Here is a 16,791-nt window from a genome sequence, read left to right as displayed (position 1 = left end):
ACCCTTGCTCTTGAGTATTATGTGGGTGTACATGCTTGTGTAGGGATGGCACCCATAGGGTATGTGCCTGTATTGGTAGTGTCACCCCATATCTATATCCATCCCCTCAAATCTTACCAATCACCCGTACCCATAACAATTAATACGTACAAGTTTTTTTCATACCAGTCACCCGTTAGGGTAAAAAGGTACCCGCGAGTAAAAATACCCGTATTACAACCCATCAAATTTTGAGAAAAAAATAGTGGTAAACAACACCAGATAAGAATAATTTATAAACATCAACACATATTTATGAACAACAAACACAATATAAACAACAACACAAAGGTGAAGCGATCTTAATTAGGAACCTATGTCCTAACTAACCTATCAGCGATCATGGGACAAATCATAAGGTTGAACCTAGCTACTTGAATGCTTGATTAAGGGAAATTAAGTACGTTAATGTTACATAGGTCTAATTTGTCAAATTTTGGACAGTTACATGGGTACGCGGGTATGGGTTCTACGATCCAATACTCGTACCTTCTTTTAGCATGTGGGTATGATATTTTTCCATTGACATACTTATGGATAAATTTTTTTGCATACATGTACATATAATAGGTTTTTATCCGTTGGGTATGTAGGTAGTGGGTGCCCATTGCCATCCCTACTTGTCGTTCGACGAATCATGGCCAATTTGTGTCCCCACTTGTCTTACAAATGCTTCCCGAACATGGTATTCACTCATTTTGTAAATCTCGTGTCTTCTATTTTTAAACATGATTAGTACAAAACAATCGGTCTGATGTATTTAAGTTGTATGCTAGGTCCGCTTCTGGTCTTGACCCATCAATACTATGGGCGCGATACCATTTTCCCTCGATCGTGCCGTTCTCACAAGTCTAGTTGTGTCATTGTTTATTGGTAATTAAGTGGGTCAGTACAAAAGCGTTGGTGTCATTTGACACTAACGGTTGCATGCTAGATCCGATGCTGCTATTTGAATACTCCCGGCTGGCGATGCCATTTTGGTCTGATATGGTGATCTCAAACCGGGACAAATGAGTCCTAATGAACCGGACTAAAAGGTGCCGTATGCTTGGGCGTTTTACGGGTGACGTGTTCAGACCTTTAGTTCTGGCCCGTGACGTGGCTGGCACAAAAGAGGCCTGCAGAAAGGCCTGGTTTCTACTAGTGAGCAGCCGATGCGTAGATCGAAGTTGCACCACATAAAATGCCAGCTTCACCCGATTTACCTAATTGCTAGACTATGGGCAGCAGAATTGCTAATTAACCCAGATCCGCTGCTGCTATTTGAATACTCCCGGCCGGCGATACCATTTTGGCCTGATATGGTGACCCGAACGGTGCTGTGCTAGCTGTGTCACCGATGCCTCCTGACCAACTAGGCATTTTCCACGAGGAAGAATGAAGGTTCCTAGTTTTCTTTTAGCAAATTAATGAAGGTTCATGTACAGCAACATGTATTGGCTACTCCAACAGTCTATATAAACGAAGCTCCGTCTTCTGGCTCTTCCACAGTTATTACTGGTTGTAGAGCCACAAAGCTAGTATCAGCCAGCGAAATTGATTGAAGATCAATCTCGAACTGTTTGAAGGTAATTTCATTTCACAGTTCATTTTCCACCATCTGTAGCTAGGATTATCCTTGTTATGGCATGCATCATGAATGAGCCAATTAAGGAACGGTTGCGGATCGAATAGCTTTTCTCTAAAAAAGGGCAGTTCTCTTTTGTTAAACAAAAACTGTCTTCGTCCGGGGTCCCCATTGTTTCACCATTTAGGGTATGAGGTCCGTACATGTCCAACGATGCACTACTAAAAATGGAATTAGAATAGACTGCATCTCAGATTTTTGTGTTTGCAGTGCAAGTAGGAATATGGGAAGCATAGGAGGAGCGAGAGCGATGACGGTGCAGGAGCTCGCTGGTGCCATCGGCAAGCCCGACGTGCCAGTCCAGTACGTCGTGCGCGAGCACAATGACCAGCAGCTAGAGGCGGCCGTCACAGCACCGGTCCCGGTCATCGACTTCAGCCGCCTTTTCGAACAGGACGGCGGCGAGGCAGTGAAGCTCCGGTCAGGGCTCGACTCCTGGGGCCTCATCTTGGTAAGTAACAATCCTGTCAGGTGGCTGATGTTGAAGAGAGATCAAGCATGCATGCATTATGTCGACCGCTTAGCATGCATGTTCCTGCAGGTCAGTAACCATGGTGTAGACGCTGCCGTGATGCACGGCATGAGAGCCGTGTCCAGAGAGTTTTTCCGGCAGCCGCTCGAAGAGAAGCAGCGGTATACCAACCTGATCGACGGCGAGCAGTTCCAGTTCGAGGGGTACGGGAACGACCACGTGAGGTCGCCGGACCAGATCCTTGACTGGACCGACCGCATATACCTCAAGGTGGAGCCCGAGGACGAGCGGAGCATTGCCCTCTGGCCAGCGCATCCCGAAACATTCAGGTGACCGGCCGGCCGATCGATCTCACAGAGCGATGCTTTGTTTCTTTTATGAAGCTACTAGAATCATCATCAGCTAGGTCAAACTATATTGTTGGATTGCAGGGACGCTCTGCACGAATTCACGACGAAATGCGGGGGAGTGAAGGACGGCCTTCTCCGCGCCATGGCGAAGCTGCTGGAGCTTGATGACGATGACTACTTCGTAGACCAGCTTGGGGACAGGGCGTCAACTCACGCTAGATGCAGCTACTACCCGGAATGTCCGAGGCCAGAGCTCGTGTTCGGCCTCAAGCCCCACTGCGATGGAACTGTTGTTACCGTCCTCATGGTCGATGACACCGTCGGAGGCCTGCAAGTTCTCAGAGATGGGGTCTGGTGGGATGTACCCGTGGTGCCTCACACACTCCTGGTCATTATAGGAGATCAAACTCAGGTACGTTTAAATATATTGTCAAGTGGTAATAGTCTCCTTTTCAAAAAAAATTTGGCAAATGAGTTATTGCCAGCAATTTCTAAGCTCTTGGCCTGATCATGTTAAAACTTGGGTGACAGATAATGAGCAATGGAATCTTTAAGAGCCCCGTGCATAGGGTTCTGACAAATGCAAAGAAAGAGAGGATTTCGGTGGCTCTGGACTACTCAGTTGACCCCGAGAGGGAAATCGAGCCATCGGCTCAGCTGGTCAATGAGGAGAGACCGGCGTTGTACAGAAAAGTGAAGGTCAAGGACTACACTGCCTCTCTTTACGATCATTTTTCTAAAGGGGAAATGGTTATCAATAAAATACACACATAACCAAGTATTGTATCATATGCATTGATTTCATACAGCAAATGTGGGCATTTTGCAATAAATGACTGCAACAATGTATCCTTACATTCCAAGTGTATTTACTATGTTTTCACAAAAAAAAAACTGTATTTACTATGTTTGTTCAGGGGCACATGTAATTTCAGGTTCTGCCATGGTCTGCATAATAATTATAAAAAACAGTTACAAACATGGTGAATGTATTTATTTATGAAAGTATGTGATGACTATATTTTCACTTGAGAAATCCAAATGTTCTTTGTATAGTAGAGTATAAGTTCGAGAGAGGCCCGTTTGTGGGTTTCAGCGGGTGCTAAGTGTATGGGTGCAACGATGCTAGGAGAGCTAAGTCATTTTACTGTCTTGTAAATTTCTCCTTAATTAACAGATTGAGACAAAGCTTTTGACCCAATTAAAAAAATGAAAGACATAAGACCAAGAACTACTTATCCAATTTTTTTTGTAGAATTCAACATGTCATGAAATCTAGAGATCTAGTCACTACCTAGCTTAATTTTATATTTATTTATTTTTTTGACACAAATATAGTAGGGAAAGGCTCCCTATGGTGTCATTTTCTATTAATATAAATGGAATATTTACAATGGGTTTATCATGAAGATAACATTATTACATACTCATAAAGTATCTAGCCATGATTGCATCCCTTCTCTAAGACTAGGTTTAGCTCTATGCATTGTAAGGGTGAAACTGGCTTTAAATCTAGCCACACATGTTGGATATTTGGATAGTTTGCATTAAAGATAGCATCATTCCTTTGATCCCAAATGCTCCAACAGCCTACAATGATAATTTCCATGAAAAAAATCCAGGGACAATCTTTGTTGCGCTTCATCAATCATCTGATACAGAGTCATATATATCTACATTCCACTCCAATCCAAGTGCCCACCAAAAGCTCTGACTGAATGTGCATTCAAAGAATAGATGCATAATTGTTTCTTCTGGACAAACTTCACAGAGTATACATTCAGAAATTCCACATGGAAATTCTTGTTTTTCATCATATCCTTAGTATTTAGTCTGCCATTTAATAGGAGCCAGAAGAAAAATTTATGTCTAGGAATACTGCAAGATTTCCAAATTGCTGCAATACTACTTGGTACTTCATGATTACCAATTATCTCTCTGTACACTTTCTTTGTGGAATATGAACTTCCCCAATTGAAAGACCAAATATCATGATCCCCTGTGATTTCCAAGTTCAAGAGTTCCTGTTCCAAATTGTGGAGTTCTTCATGTGCAATAGTAATTAATTTTATATTTATAGTGGAGAGAATGCAATTATGACAGATCCATCTGGAAAGTGCCCCAAACTAAGCCTAACGCGAAATACCCCTGTATCCTCTGAGAGTAAGCAATTGTAAATTACATCTCAGACAAATAAATTATACAGTACATTATCTTGCCTAGCTAAAAACTGTTTTTCTCACTTGTTATTTTCTATATTTATTAATGAAACTTCATATCATAGAATAGCACAAAAATTACAAATAATTGTACTTGAATAACTCAAGGACTGAAGGTAGCACGTAAAAAGTATTATTTATTCTATTTTTTCGAAATGGAAAAAAGTATTGTTTAGTCTGGTTATGCAAACACATTATCATTGTGTTGCCCATGAAAATCAGTTTCATAGTATAACAACTTTGCAAGTTTGTAATAGTAAAACTTGTATGGTTGTAGGAGTTGTTTTCTTGGGTAGTAGTTCGCTTGTGCTGTAGGTGTTGCTAGCGTTTGTGGTTGTTGGTGTCGCTATAATGGTTTTTTTGCCCGGTTTTCCGTTAATTAACTGTGCATTTCTCTACTTAATTAATAGATTGGGGCAAAGATTCCCCCCTCCCCTTTCAATTTTTTTTGTCAAACTTATATGGGTCGGACCCATAAAAGTTGCTACAAGTGCAGTGTGTTCAGATTTTCTTATTTAATAAAAATCTTACACTATTATTGATGGAAAGATACACATTATGATATGTGGGGTAGTAAAAATAAGAAAACAGAGATTATTAATATGTAAATTGGAAGTCTATTATTTTGCACGACGGGCCATTAGCATCAATACCATTGGTTTTTTGGTGCTCACAGAAGAACCATACTGACAATTCACGAAAAGATTTCTCCAATCGTCCAACCATATTCATCTCTAGATGAAAAATCTAGATGTACAACTACATATCAACGTTATATCAATCCTCGTATATCATTGAATTAATTCAACTAATATTTTTATAGAGGAAATAAAATGTTTACCAAATAATCTCATATAAAGTTTGGCATATTTTATGTTGTCATAAGGGTAGAGGGGTAGTTAGGGTTTCATGCATGAGCAAGCTAGCCGATCGGCCAAGTGGTCTAGTGACCCTGATCACTATAACTTAGCACCCTCATCGGAACAAGTGCTTACTGCAATGTTTTGCATAGTTTATGTTGTCACAATTTTCTTATAATTTGTCAAGATGATGACACACTAATTAACATCCGAGAGCCATTATATTAGAGATGTAAAATGCATAAATTAACAATATTTTAAAAATATAGCCGAACAAAAACAATGTTAACCCCGCGAGAGGATGCCACATAATATCCAATATTTGAATGGATGTGTATGAATACGGTTTACATGTCAACATTTATGGTATCTTGGGTGTAAAAAAATGGATGAATCAAAACTTCGAGGAAAAAATGTAGAAGAGAGTAGAATAAAGAAAAGAAGATGCATGAATGAATCATGTTCACTTGCGGAGTTCATGATTTCTGAAAGCAACCAAGAAGTGGTTGATTTGGAAAGAGTCAAATCTTATAAGAACTATGTATATGGGTAGCTAGTTAGACATGAGCAAGAAAAAAATGTTGGACATATGTTAACATGCTATCTGGGTGAAAAAAGGAAGTAATGTTGTGGCTGCACAATTGAGTAAGGTTTTGAAGAAATAAGACTGTAACATCTAGAGAATGACGACCATGTGTAGAAACATCTCAAGACATACACATGACCCTCTCCAACAACTTGGACTTCAGGAAAGATTTCTACCAAAAATCCAAGAAGGCTTGCTCAATGGGTTAATATTGGTAAACCTCTTAAATGTTTCTTTATTAAATGATAATTGGACAAAAATCAAGAGTTTTCATGATGACTAGGACTCTAGGAGAGAATAAACAAGCTCACATGTACAACACAACCATCCGGTATCGAATTGTACATTATGGGCACAAATTTAATTTCATATTTATATTTAACAATGTTGGACATCAAGTATTTTAAATATGAAAATAATTGTCCTTCATGCCCGTTCGAGTGCGACGGAGGGGTCCCCCATGCTTTTCCATTGGCCTAAAATGGGCACCGCAGCCGCTAGTAATATTATCTTGCTGACTTTTTTTATTATGATCATCGATACATAGCAATTTCCTAATACAAGTAACTAAAAGATCTTGTTAAACTTCATAAATCACAACTAGCTCAAGAGTGTTGTGTTGTTCAAGAAATTGTATATTCCATACAGAGGAATGAATAAAAGATGACAAGCACACAAATGAACTTTTTAAGAGAGTGGATTTTGTACCTTACACGCATGAGTGTAGGTGTGTTCTGGACCGTCGATTTATTTCTCGAGATTCCCGCTCGCCTTGGTAGATGGAAAGATTCCTTTCTCTTTGCCTTTTTTATCCGAATCTCAAAGAAAAAACGGTGGTGATGAGAGCACCCACACCCATGCGTGTAAGTACAAAAATATTTCCAACCTTTTAACTCGCGATTTCTTGTCAAATCAAGCCATCATCATATGCGTTCACTAGAAGATAAAGATTCATTCATCAGTTGCTATAGCTAAAATGCGATGCCCTTCATGGACCAGAGGTGTGTTCTGCCCTGCTCCCGTTGTGAGCACACCTCCGAGTACCAGTTCAAGAGTGGCTCCTGACTTAGGGATCAGTCGGGGCCGCGCCAAGTGTGTTGTTGGTCAGGGACATGCAATATGGTTCCTAATATAAGGATGATATGCCAACAGCTTGCTTAGCTAGCCGAAAAGAATATGTCTGTAGCAAGTGTCAAGTCCCTCTAATAGTATATAATTTTAGACAACAGATGATGCATGCATGTAGACAGAGCAAGTTGATTTTATTTGTATGCACTGGTTGTCACGGTTTTTTTTTTTTTGCATCATATATAGATCAGTTTTTAGATTTAGTTATGTAATGCGCGAAGACTGCACGTGGGATATACCAAGTCTTGCATAGACTCTCATGTAGTCTTTATAATTAGTATGTATACCAAGTCTTGCAGAGACGGTCATTTAGTCTTCATTTATAATTTTCTAGCCATGTCATGTACACATTGCATGATCATTCTGGCTCGTGAAACATGATTTTCTCGGCAACTTCACAGCTGTTGAAGTGTACAAGTGGATTACACTAGCCCTTTTATCAGTTTAGACTTTTTGTTGCATTGGCTAGCGAGAGTGGACTTTTGGAGCAGGTGCTTGGTGAGCACCCATATCCATACCGTGTATACTGCATCAAGATTCGTGCAAATTCTTTTTGTTTCCCTCTCAAACAATTTCTCATTTTTGTATCTCTCGCACCACACATTGTTTGAACAAAAAATTTTGCAGATCACTTAAACATAACAATTAGAACATGGGAAAAATATTTTGGATTTTTTATTTCATTGTGTAAATATATATTTCAAGAATTTATTTTGAATTTTAAATAATTTGAAATTTGAAATTGCAAAAAAAAATTCTGAGCTATTTTTGTCTTATTCCATTTGTTATTTTTTAATGAATTGCAAAAAATCAAATCAAAATATTACATAATTTGAGAGATATAAAAAAGAGAAAATGAAAAAGTGTGAGGGTGCGCTCTGCGCACCTGCTCTCTCACACTTTTCCCTTGGCTAGTGCATGAAATTTGCCATGACATCAGAGCCTAAGATTTTTTTCTAAATTCTAAAAATTATTGGTGCCCCTCCATCTATTTACATGCCACTTCCATCCATGTATGATGTATTGGCCTCTTTTGGGCCATACATCTGAGTTTACACGTGTTGACTTAGCATCTGAAGGTCTATCGGTCTGAAGACAGTGGCAGCCTATCAAAGCTTGACCAGGGAAGACAATGGTAGCCTGTTTGAAAACATCGTAGTGGCTACAGGCAACTGTGCTGATGAAGATTAGCAGCAAGTTTTTTTTATTTAATTCACTGCCAAATGATCCTCCTGTTCTAGCACCATGTGCAGGTCAGAATGTCACTGGGGGCTCTAGATCTAGATGTACCGACGACAACTTGTTGCCAGCTAGAACGCTTTGGAGCCGACGTAGCAATTGTCAAATTGACATGCAACAGGGCCGATGGAAGGTGGCTAAAAACACAGGTAACTAAGTATGTTACCCATGTCCAGCAATTATTTAGGTGCCTTACTGTCTGATGAACAATCTCCGTGTTCCTTAGTTCTCGAGGGCTAAACTAACAGTGGAGTTCAGTATTACCAATGATTAGCGATGGCGATGCGCAAGGATGGTGGTAGCTAGAAGAACTCTGAGACAACTCTAACCTCGTGTCCGTGTAAAAAGCAAGAAAGAACTATAAGAGAACGATAGACAATGTAGAAAGAATTGTGTTGTTTATCAGTGCAGGTTGTCTTTGAATAAACATGGTGTGGTTGTACAAATTTACATATTCATTTGATGTCCACACTTGTCGTCCAATTGCCTCTTGAGTACTCGTGGGGCGTACCCACTTTTCTTTCAGAGAATCTGGGCTAGTCGGTGTCGTAAGTCCTAACTTGTCTCCTTCTTACTAATGCCGCTTGAGGGAGTGGTGTCATTGTTTATTGGTAAGGAGGGTTGCTCCGGTGCTCCCCCCGAAATGTAAGTTGAAGAGTCATAGTTAGTTTTTTTTCGTGTGTTAGGTCCGCCGAAACCCATATCCAACCCTATGTATATTGATACAGACGTCGCGTAAGAAGGAAAAAGAGGCCACATGACCAGTTAACGGTCTCATCTGCCTAAGTACCGCTCCACATCGTGCATGCTTTGTTTTGAAATCGTAGATACGTACAAAAAGGAGGTACGACACGACGCAGGCCATACATGCCTGTACAGAACTATACGGACGGTGGACCTACACTAAAATTATGATCTTACCCCCGTTTACAAACATGTATGAAAAGATCTCCACCGTTGTTGTGTCTGACGCTCCTAGATTTTTTACAGGGGAGGAGCACCGGAGCAGAAGTGATTGGTAAGAGCTATTCTCTATTTTTAAAGAAGGATTAGTGCAAAGGATAGTCACTTGACACCAATGGTTGTTTGCTAGCTCTGCCCCTGTATTTGAATACTATTGGGTGATACCATTTTGGCCTGACACGGTGTCCCAAATCGCGAAGTTAGCAGGGGAGCATATGCCGCCCGGACCGACTATGCATTTTCCTCAAGAGCTTCCTCTAGCAAACATTTTGTAAGCTATTACACCACAGTCTATATAAACGAAGCTCCCTCTTCTGGATCTTCCACAATTAAGTTGCTATAGAGCTGCCATATCCACTTGATTGAAGATCCATCTCCAACGGATTGAAGGTAATCATCAGCTGAATGATCTCTAACTTTGAAGGCCCTAGCTAACTAAGCAGCCGAATTTCTAACCTGCTGCCGTGATTGTTGCTCTTACTAAAAAAGAGCAAATGATGTTCTTTTAAAATACCTTACTTTCTCGGAGTTATTTATCGACTAGTGTTGCTGTAACAGCGTGACTTGGATCAAGCAACGCAGAATGTTGACCAAGGCGGTGGACCTCCGGTCGGACACTGTGACGAAGCCCTCGGAGGCTATGCGCGCTGCCATGGCTGCAGCGGACGTGGACGACGACGTTCTGGGCTCGGACCCGACCGCCCACCGCTTCGAGACGGAGATGGCCAGGATGATGGGCAAGGAGGCGGCCCTGTTCGTGCCGTCGGGCACCATGGCCAACCTCGTCTCCGCCCTCGTGCACTGCGACACCAGGGGCAGCGAGGTCATCCTCGGCGACAACTCCCACATGCACATCTACGAGAACGGCGGCATGTCCACCATCGGCGGCGTCCACCCTAGGACCGTCCGCAACAATCCCGACGGCACCATGGACATCGACAGGATCGTCGCCGCCATTAGGCATCCGAACGGGCTGTGTTATCCTACCACCAGGCTGATATGCTTGGAGAACACACAGGGAAAGTGAGTTGCTTTGATATCTGTTGCTGATGTTCCTCATCGACAGCCATACTAGGATTTTCTAACTTTACTTGATAAACTTTCTTGCTGCAGTTGTGGTGGAAAGTGTCTGTCTGTAGAATACACGGACAAGGTTGGGGAAGTTGCTAAAACTCATGGCTTGAAGCTTCACATTGACGGAGCTCGAATTTTCAATGCTTCAGTGGTAAGTAGTATGGGTCTATGGGATCAGTCAGCCGAGATATCTAAGTATGAAATTTGAGTAACCAGAATCTCAAACCACTTTTCTTACTGTGTTAACTAGGCACTTGGAGTTCCTGTTGATAGACTTGTGAGGGCTGCGGATTCAGTGTCGGTAAGTTTTCGTTTGTTTGCTCCTGTACATACAAATGGGGCTACATATATTCCTGAATCATTTTCTCTGTTTAACACAAAACTACAGGTATGCCTATCGAAAGGGTTAGGTGCCCCTGTTGGATCAGTTATTGTTGGTTCCAAGGCCTTCATAGAGAAGGTAATATTCTGCTTACTTGTTTATACTGAATTATTGATTAATGGAATATGTGACGATGGATCTGAACAACACTTTCAGGCTAAAATCCTTAGAAAGACCTTAGGTGGTGGAATGAGGCAGGTGGGAGTTCTATGTGCTGCTGCTCATGTTGGAGTCCGCGACACTGTAGGCAAGCTTGCCGATGACCATAGGAGGGCTAAAGTCTTAGCAGGTTTCATAAGCTGCGATTCTCAATTCAATCATAGGCGGGCACAAGTGTATTCATGGGTATTCAGATGAATACCCATTTTTACACCAACAAATAATCGCTTAGTATTTAGCCCACATAGCTCAATGAGTCTAGCTATCTTTTTGGCCAAATAGCAGCAATACAAGCGGTAGATTTGCTCCCGTAATGTCCAGTGGTAACACAGCAACGCCATAAGCAGTCCGAGCTAGGTGAGAGCAACGGAGCTAGCAAGAGGTAGCGATGGATTCTGTGTATTTTTTCTCTTGAATACCCATTATTGATACCCTGTGCCCGCCCATGAATTCAATTAATATGTACTCAAGTGAGTTACAAGCTTTTTTATCAGCTTATAATCCTTGTTTTTCATGTTCATCTTTTAGATGGACTGAAGAAAATTAAACAGCTTACAGTTGATTTAACTTCAGTCGAGACCAATATGGTTAGTCTGACAAACCATGTACAGAGTTTGCTTGTCGTCTGATATGTTTTCCTTTTAATGTCATATTGTAACCCACCATGGTGATTTCCCAAGGTATACTTCGACATTACGGATCCACTGATATCACCTGGCAAGCTCTGTCAAGTTCTGGAACAGCGCAACGTGCTGGCAATGGCAGTAACCTCAAAGAGGTTAAATTCTGTTCTCTATCCCAGCCCACCCCTTCTAAGTAGAAGCCTAATTATTTTTGTTATGCTGAACTGCTTATGCTGAGCTTTCTTTTTGTGAGAAAAACTCGCGCTACTTATTCCATATCATGTCTGTCTGGAATAAATCTTAACCTTCCATTTTGAACACCCGTATTTTGCAGTGTCAGACTTGTGACCCATTACCAAATTTCGGACAGCGATGTCCAGTACGCGTTGACATGCATCGAGGTACAGAAATCTTACATTCCTTTGCCCCTCCACTACCCATTCTTCAGTAGGTACCACTGACATGTTGCTCTGTGCTTCAGGAAGCAGTTGAGGAAATACTGTTAGGCAATGCTAAATTCGGGCATTTGACAAATGGTGTAACGGCAAATTCATATGGGAACTAGGTGGTCACTTCCATTCGCCCCAACTATGCAATCAAACGGATGCAATGTTCGGCTTGTTTGCTGTTGTGGATGTTTTAATAACAACTCTGCAGAATAATCTTTTGCCGTCTCTTTTTTCAGATGTCATATGGTGCACCTTCTAATTTTTAATTATTGGCTGTCCTTCCACTGAAACCGCGCAACCAAGAAAGGAAGAAAATTGAAATTGAAAGAAAATCCTATATGCAAACAAGAACAACAAAAAGGACAAAGAATGGAAAACCACACCATTGTGAATCCAGACATGGTTTGTCGTTAGTCCTCGTTGAGTCAGCACCATGGCTCATCAGTTACCTTTTTTATAACGGACGCTCTATTACTTAAATAAGTAATACACTTGACATCTGCATAACTAGGATGCACATAGCTGGCTATCAAAAAAAAGGATGCACACACCCGCACAAATTCACTTCAAATAACCAAAAGATAAAAGTTTGTTGTTGTTGTGGGTATACTTCATGGGTGTACCATCGACAGTACCTAGATCCGGCAAGTCCGGGTGGCCCACAAACGGTGATGTGGCATGTGGCCCATCGGGCGGCCCAGTTGCTGTTGATCATGGAGGATGAAGTCCAGCCCAGGATCGGGAAGCCGGATCCTAACCGACCTTCGGAGGAGGCCGGATCCGTGGAGGCCCATGAGGAACCCGGATCCAGTACGACGTAGATGGAAGGCGGATCCTTGACGTGCACGGCAAGATATTGTACCGTAGTTAGGCAACCTGTAATCCGGCTAGGACTCTCCATGTAAACCCTAGATCCGTGCGCCTTTATAAGCCGGATCCCGGGAGCCCTAGAGGCACAATCACAACTCATTGTAATAACGTGAAAGCGCCCAGATAATTCCAGACAAGCAGCAGTAGGCCCTCTCTTCGAGCAGGTGTTCCGAAGCTGGGTAAATCGCGTATCACCGTCCCGAGGACTCTCCGCCCTATGGCCCCTACTTCTTCTCCCCTCCATGAGGATCCCTCCTCTGGAGTACCGTCGAATAGGCAACGACAGTTGGCGCCCACCGTGGGGCCAGCGGCGTCTGGAGGCCGGAACCGGGATGGTTCCGCCATGGGAAGCTACGACGAATCCATCGCTGTGGGGCGTGTCCTTTACGTCGGGAACTTTCCGATCGTCCCTCAGGACGAGTGCTGGATTCCGGCTAGGACCGACCCTGTTAAACTCTCCATCGTCCCAATTGGCGGCATTCACATCTTCATCGGCGAAACCGTCGATCTCGACGGAAACGCCCTGGTAAGTAACGCTGACGCGAACGCAGCTGAGCAGGACGCAGTCGCAAAGATCCGATCTGAGATGCTGGAGCTTCCTAAGGAAGATTCCGCCTTAGATCTGGAAAAATCAAAACCCACCCAATCCGCCCCTGAGCAGGAAACAACGGTGGAAGACCAATGCAGATCCGCCTGGGTCTCCCAGGTGTTAGAGAAGCAAAGGTGTCACTTCGTGCACTTCCTTGCACATACCGCTGGAACCGCTCCTCCTCCGGAAGACGCAGGACCTATGCAGGTTGATGATGCCGGAACCGACGACGCCCCGGAACAACATGAGGCTGCCAGAGATAGCAGCGCACCGGATCAGCAAGAGGAGTCCGGAGATGTAGAAGAATCAATCCTGGGCAACCTCAGTCCAACTTCCGACTATGCTTCGTCCATGAACACGGAGGAATTCGACCAAGCTTTGAAGGAGCTAGAAGGCGAAAAGGAAGCTGATGCGGAATCTGCCCCACTTAAGCAGGTTCTAGCGACCATAACTGGGTTAGGCGAAGACGCTGACGAACAAGCTCCTGCTGTAGCAGATCTCTCGATAGCATCCAATTCGGATACTCCGCCATCGCGACCTCGTCGCCGCGCTGCGTCGGAATCCGGAGAAGACAACTTTTCTGGGGATAAGGATTACCTGACCCCGGAAGAGCTCGTAGAGCGAGCAGGCATAGGATCCCTAGTTCACACAGAAGGCCTTAACAAGCCTATAACTCCGGAGCCGTAGATCCAGTAGCTCTAGAAGCAACAAGAAGGGAGATGCTGGCTACCGCAGAGAAGATCTCCACCACCGCAGCTGCGATGCTGGAAGAAAGGCAAGAAGCGCAAGAAGTAATGGACAACTTCCGCCAAAGAGAGCGTGAAGCCATCGACTCCTTGCAGAAGGCCAAGAAACTCCGAGAACATTGGGAGGCCAAAATAAATGAAGCTGATAAGATCCGGCGGGAAGCTATTGGCCCCCGCAAGATCACCTTCGCTACTCCCTCAAATCTGCAGCCGCTCGCAACTCCGAAGGAGAACATGCAGAAGGCTGCGGAACTTCTGAAAAAGAAGAATGAGGAAATCAACATCAACCACCTCCGCACGCTCATCGCTTCAGCGATGCAGCAACAGAGCAAGGCAGACACTTCGCGCAAGTTGGAATCTAACCCAGAGTTATGTGTTTTCACTGCGCAAAAGGACGCCTCCAGAAGCAAGCACCGCGACGACTAATCACGCACCGGATCCCCGGAGCGCAGGAGGAGAACCAGAGAACACCCAAATCCAATCCATGTGCCATCAAAGACACCTCCGTCAGATCCAAAGAAGGGAAAGGATGCGAAGTACACTGGTAGGGAAAAGTACCGGAATCCATCACCTCCGCCCAACGGATACCCGCGTCCTTCGCCTCCTCGCCGCCGTAGTCCAGCCGGAAACACTAGACCCCATGGACCTGGTGGAATAAACATCCGCAACAACGTGGTCCCTCAGAGGAAAAGGAACAGAGAGCGCACGCCGGAACCCCGCCGGAGCCGACACGAGGAGCGTGACCCAGAGCCTCGCAGAAGCCGGAACGACGAAGGCAGCCAGCACCATGGTCAAGGCAGCCATCGAAGCCGGAGTCAGCAGCGTGAAGGGCAAGGAGAATCAGAAGGCGGAAGCAAGAGGCGCATCGGCCCCCTCGCAGATCTCCTTCCCCACCACCTAGCGGTGGAGGCGGAGGTGGAGGCGGAGGCGGTGGCCGGAGATCTCGCTCACGCTCTAAATCTCCCCGCAACGGCTCGCGTGATGCGCGGGAACATCTCAATGAATAGAGATCTGACTACATCGGCCCAAAGTGCTTTGGCAGGATGATTCGAGAGGAACCAAAGCCAAGGATGAACCTCAAGCTACCCGGAAACCTAAAGCATTATGATGTCACCGAAAGGCCGGATACCTGGATCAAGGATTACTACAATGCAGTAACCTTCGCCGGAGGAACCCGTAACATCGCTTGCCGCATGCTCCAGCTGTACCTTGTAGGTCCAGCCCGGATCTTGCTCAGCGACCTCGAGAAGAACTCCATCTTTTGCTGGTTCGACCTGAAGAACGCCTTCGAGAAGCACTTCAGGGGCACCTACAAGAGACCTGCTACGACAAGCGACCTACAGGCATGTATCCAGAAGAAGGGTGAAACGTCAAGGAGCTTCATCACCCGATGGTTGCAAACCAGGAACGAGTGCGAGAACGTCGACAATCGCACAGCTATGCATGCCTTTATAGGTGGATTGCAGAGAGGAGGACTGCTGCGGCACAAGCTCACTTCCTTGGTCAATGCAAACAAACTGACTTTGGATGACATGATCACCATCGCCAGCGATCACACTGCCGCCGATGATGACGCTGGCGGAGATCTCGCAGCCACAGCAATTCCCCTGCATCAACAAAAGAAGAACCGTGATAACGGTAACAGCAGCGACACCAAGCGGAAAAATCCCCCCGATGACCAGAGAAGTGGCGGATCCGACTTGATTGCCATGGCTTTCCAGCGCGGAGGCCAAGGAGGTGGAAGAGGCCGCGGCCGCGGAGGCGGAGCCAGTAGGGGCCAGCAGCGTGGTGATGAGGTCACCGCTGCCGGAACCCGCGCACCCCAAACCTATGAGGAATACAGAGACATGCCTTGCTTAGCCCACATTGATCCGGCTATAGGTAAGTCCTCTCACACAAATCGCAACTGCAAGTGGGTCAACGATCTCAAAACTGACCCAGAAGCATGATACAAGCGAGCCCGCAAGCACCGCCCACGCGGCAAAGGAGGCAAGGGTAAGAACAAGGACAAGGAGGAAGACAGTTCCGAGGCGATGGATGAGGATGATGCTTCGCCGGATCCCAAGGGAGGATCCGTAGCTAAACCCAACCCCATCGACAAAAAGAGCGTGGGCGCGTACCACACCTTCCTCGGAACCCCAACAGTCCGTGCCAGCAAGTCAGCTCTCCGGATCCTGAACGCCACAGTTCCGGCTGTGCCGCAGTATGTCAGGTGGTCAGAAACTCCGTGTACGTTTGATAGGCAAGATCATCCTACCGTCATTCCGAAGGAGTGCTATGCCTTGGTCGTAAGTCCCAGCATTGACGGTTATGACTTCTCCAAGTGCCTCATGGACGGCGGAGCCAGCTTGAACATCATGTGCCTGGAGACTCTGGAGCGGATAAACCTTACCAAGGAACAACTCAAACACAGCAC

General features: G+C 44.7%; 2 protein-coding genes across 2 annotated transcripts; both read left to right on the top strand.

Annotated features, from left to right (window-relative positions):
* The first annotated feature begins 1,536 nt into the window (after positions 1-1,536).
* LOC127311547 (jasmonate-induced oxygenase 4) lies at positions 1,537-3,595 on the top strand. The gene is made up of 5 exons (XM_051341980.2): positions 1,537-1,607; positions 1,877-2,117; positions 2,208-2,467; positions 2,570-2,900; positions 3,020-3,595. Exons 2-5 carry the CDS (start codon positions 1,890-1,892, stop codon positions 3,260-3,262), a joined length of 1,062 nt encoding a protein of 353 aa, XP_051197940.1. The 5' UTR covers positions 1,537-1,607; positions 1,877-1,889; the 3' UTR covers positions 3,263-3,595.
* Positions 3,596-9,679: 6,084 nt separating this feature from the next.
* On the top strand, positions 9,680-12,405 carry LOC127311548 (probable low-specificity L-threonine aldolase 2). Its single transcript, XM_051341982.2, has 10 exons — positions 9,680-9,873; positions 10,042-10,506; positions 10,597-10,708; positions 10,808-10,858; positions 10,946-11,017; positions 11,096-11,228; positions 11,627-11,685; positions 11,779-11,876; positions 12,056-12,122; positions 12,203-12,405. The coding sequence occupies exons 2-10, from the start codon at positions 10,067-10,069 to the stop codon at positions 12,284-12,286; spliced, it is 1,116 nt and encodes a 371-aa protein (XP_051197942.1). The 5' UTR covers positions 9,680-9,873; positions 10,042-10,066; the 3' UTR covers positions 12,287-12,405.
* Positions 12,406-16,791: the final 4,386 nt, after the last annotated feature.

This window comes from Lolium perenne, chromosome 7 (assembly GCF_019359855.2).
Source record: "Lolium perenne isolate Kyuss_39 chromosome 7, Kyuss_2.0, whole genome shotgun sequence".
In the NCBI taxonomy this organism is placed as follows: Eukaryota; Viridiplantae; Streptophyta; class Magnoliopsida; order Poales; family Poaceae; genus Lolium; species Lolium perenne.
Note: the sequence above shows the minus strand (reverse complement) of the source record. Positions and strands in the feature narration are given on the sequence as shown.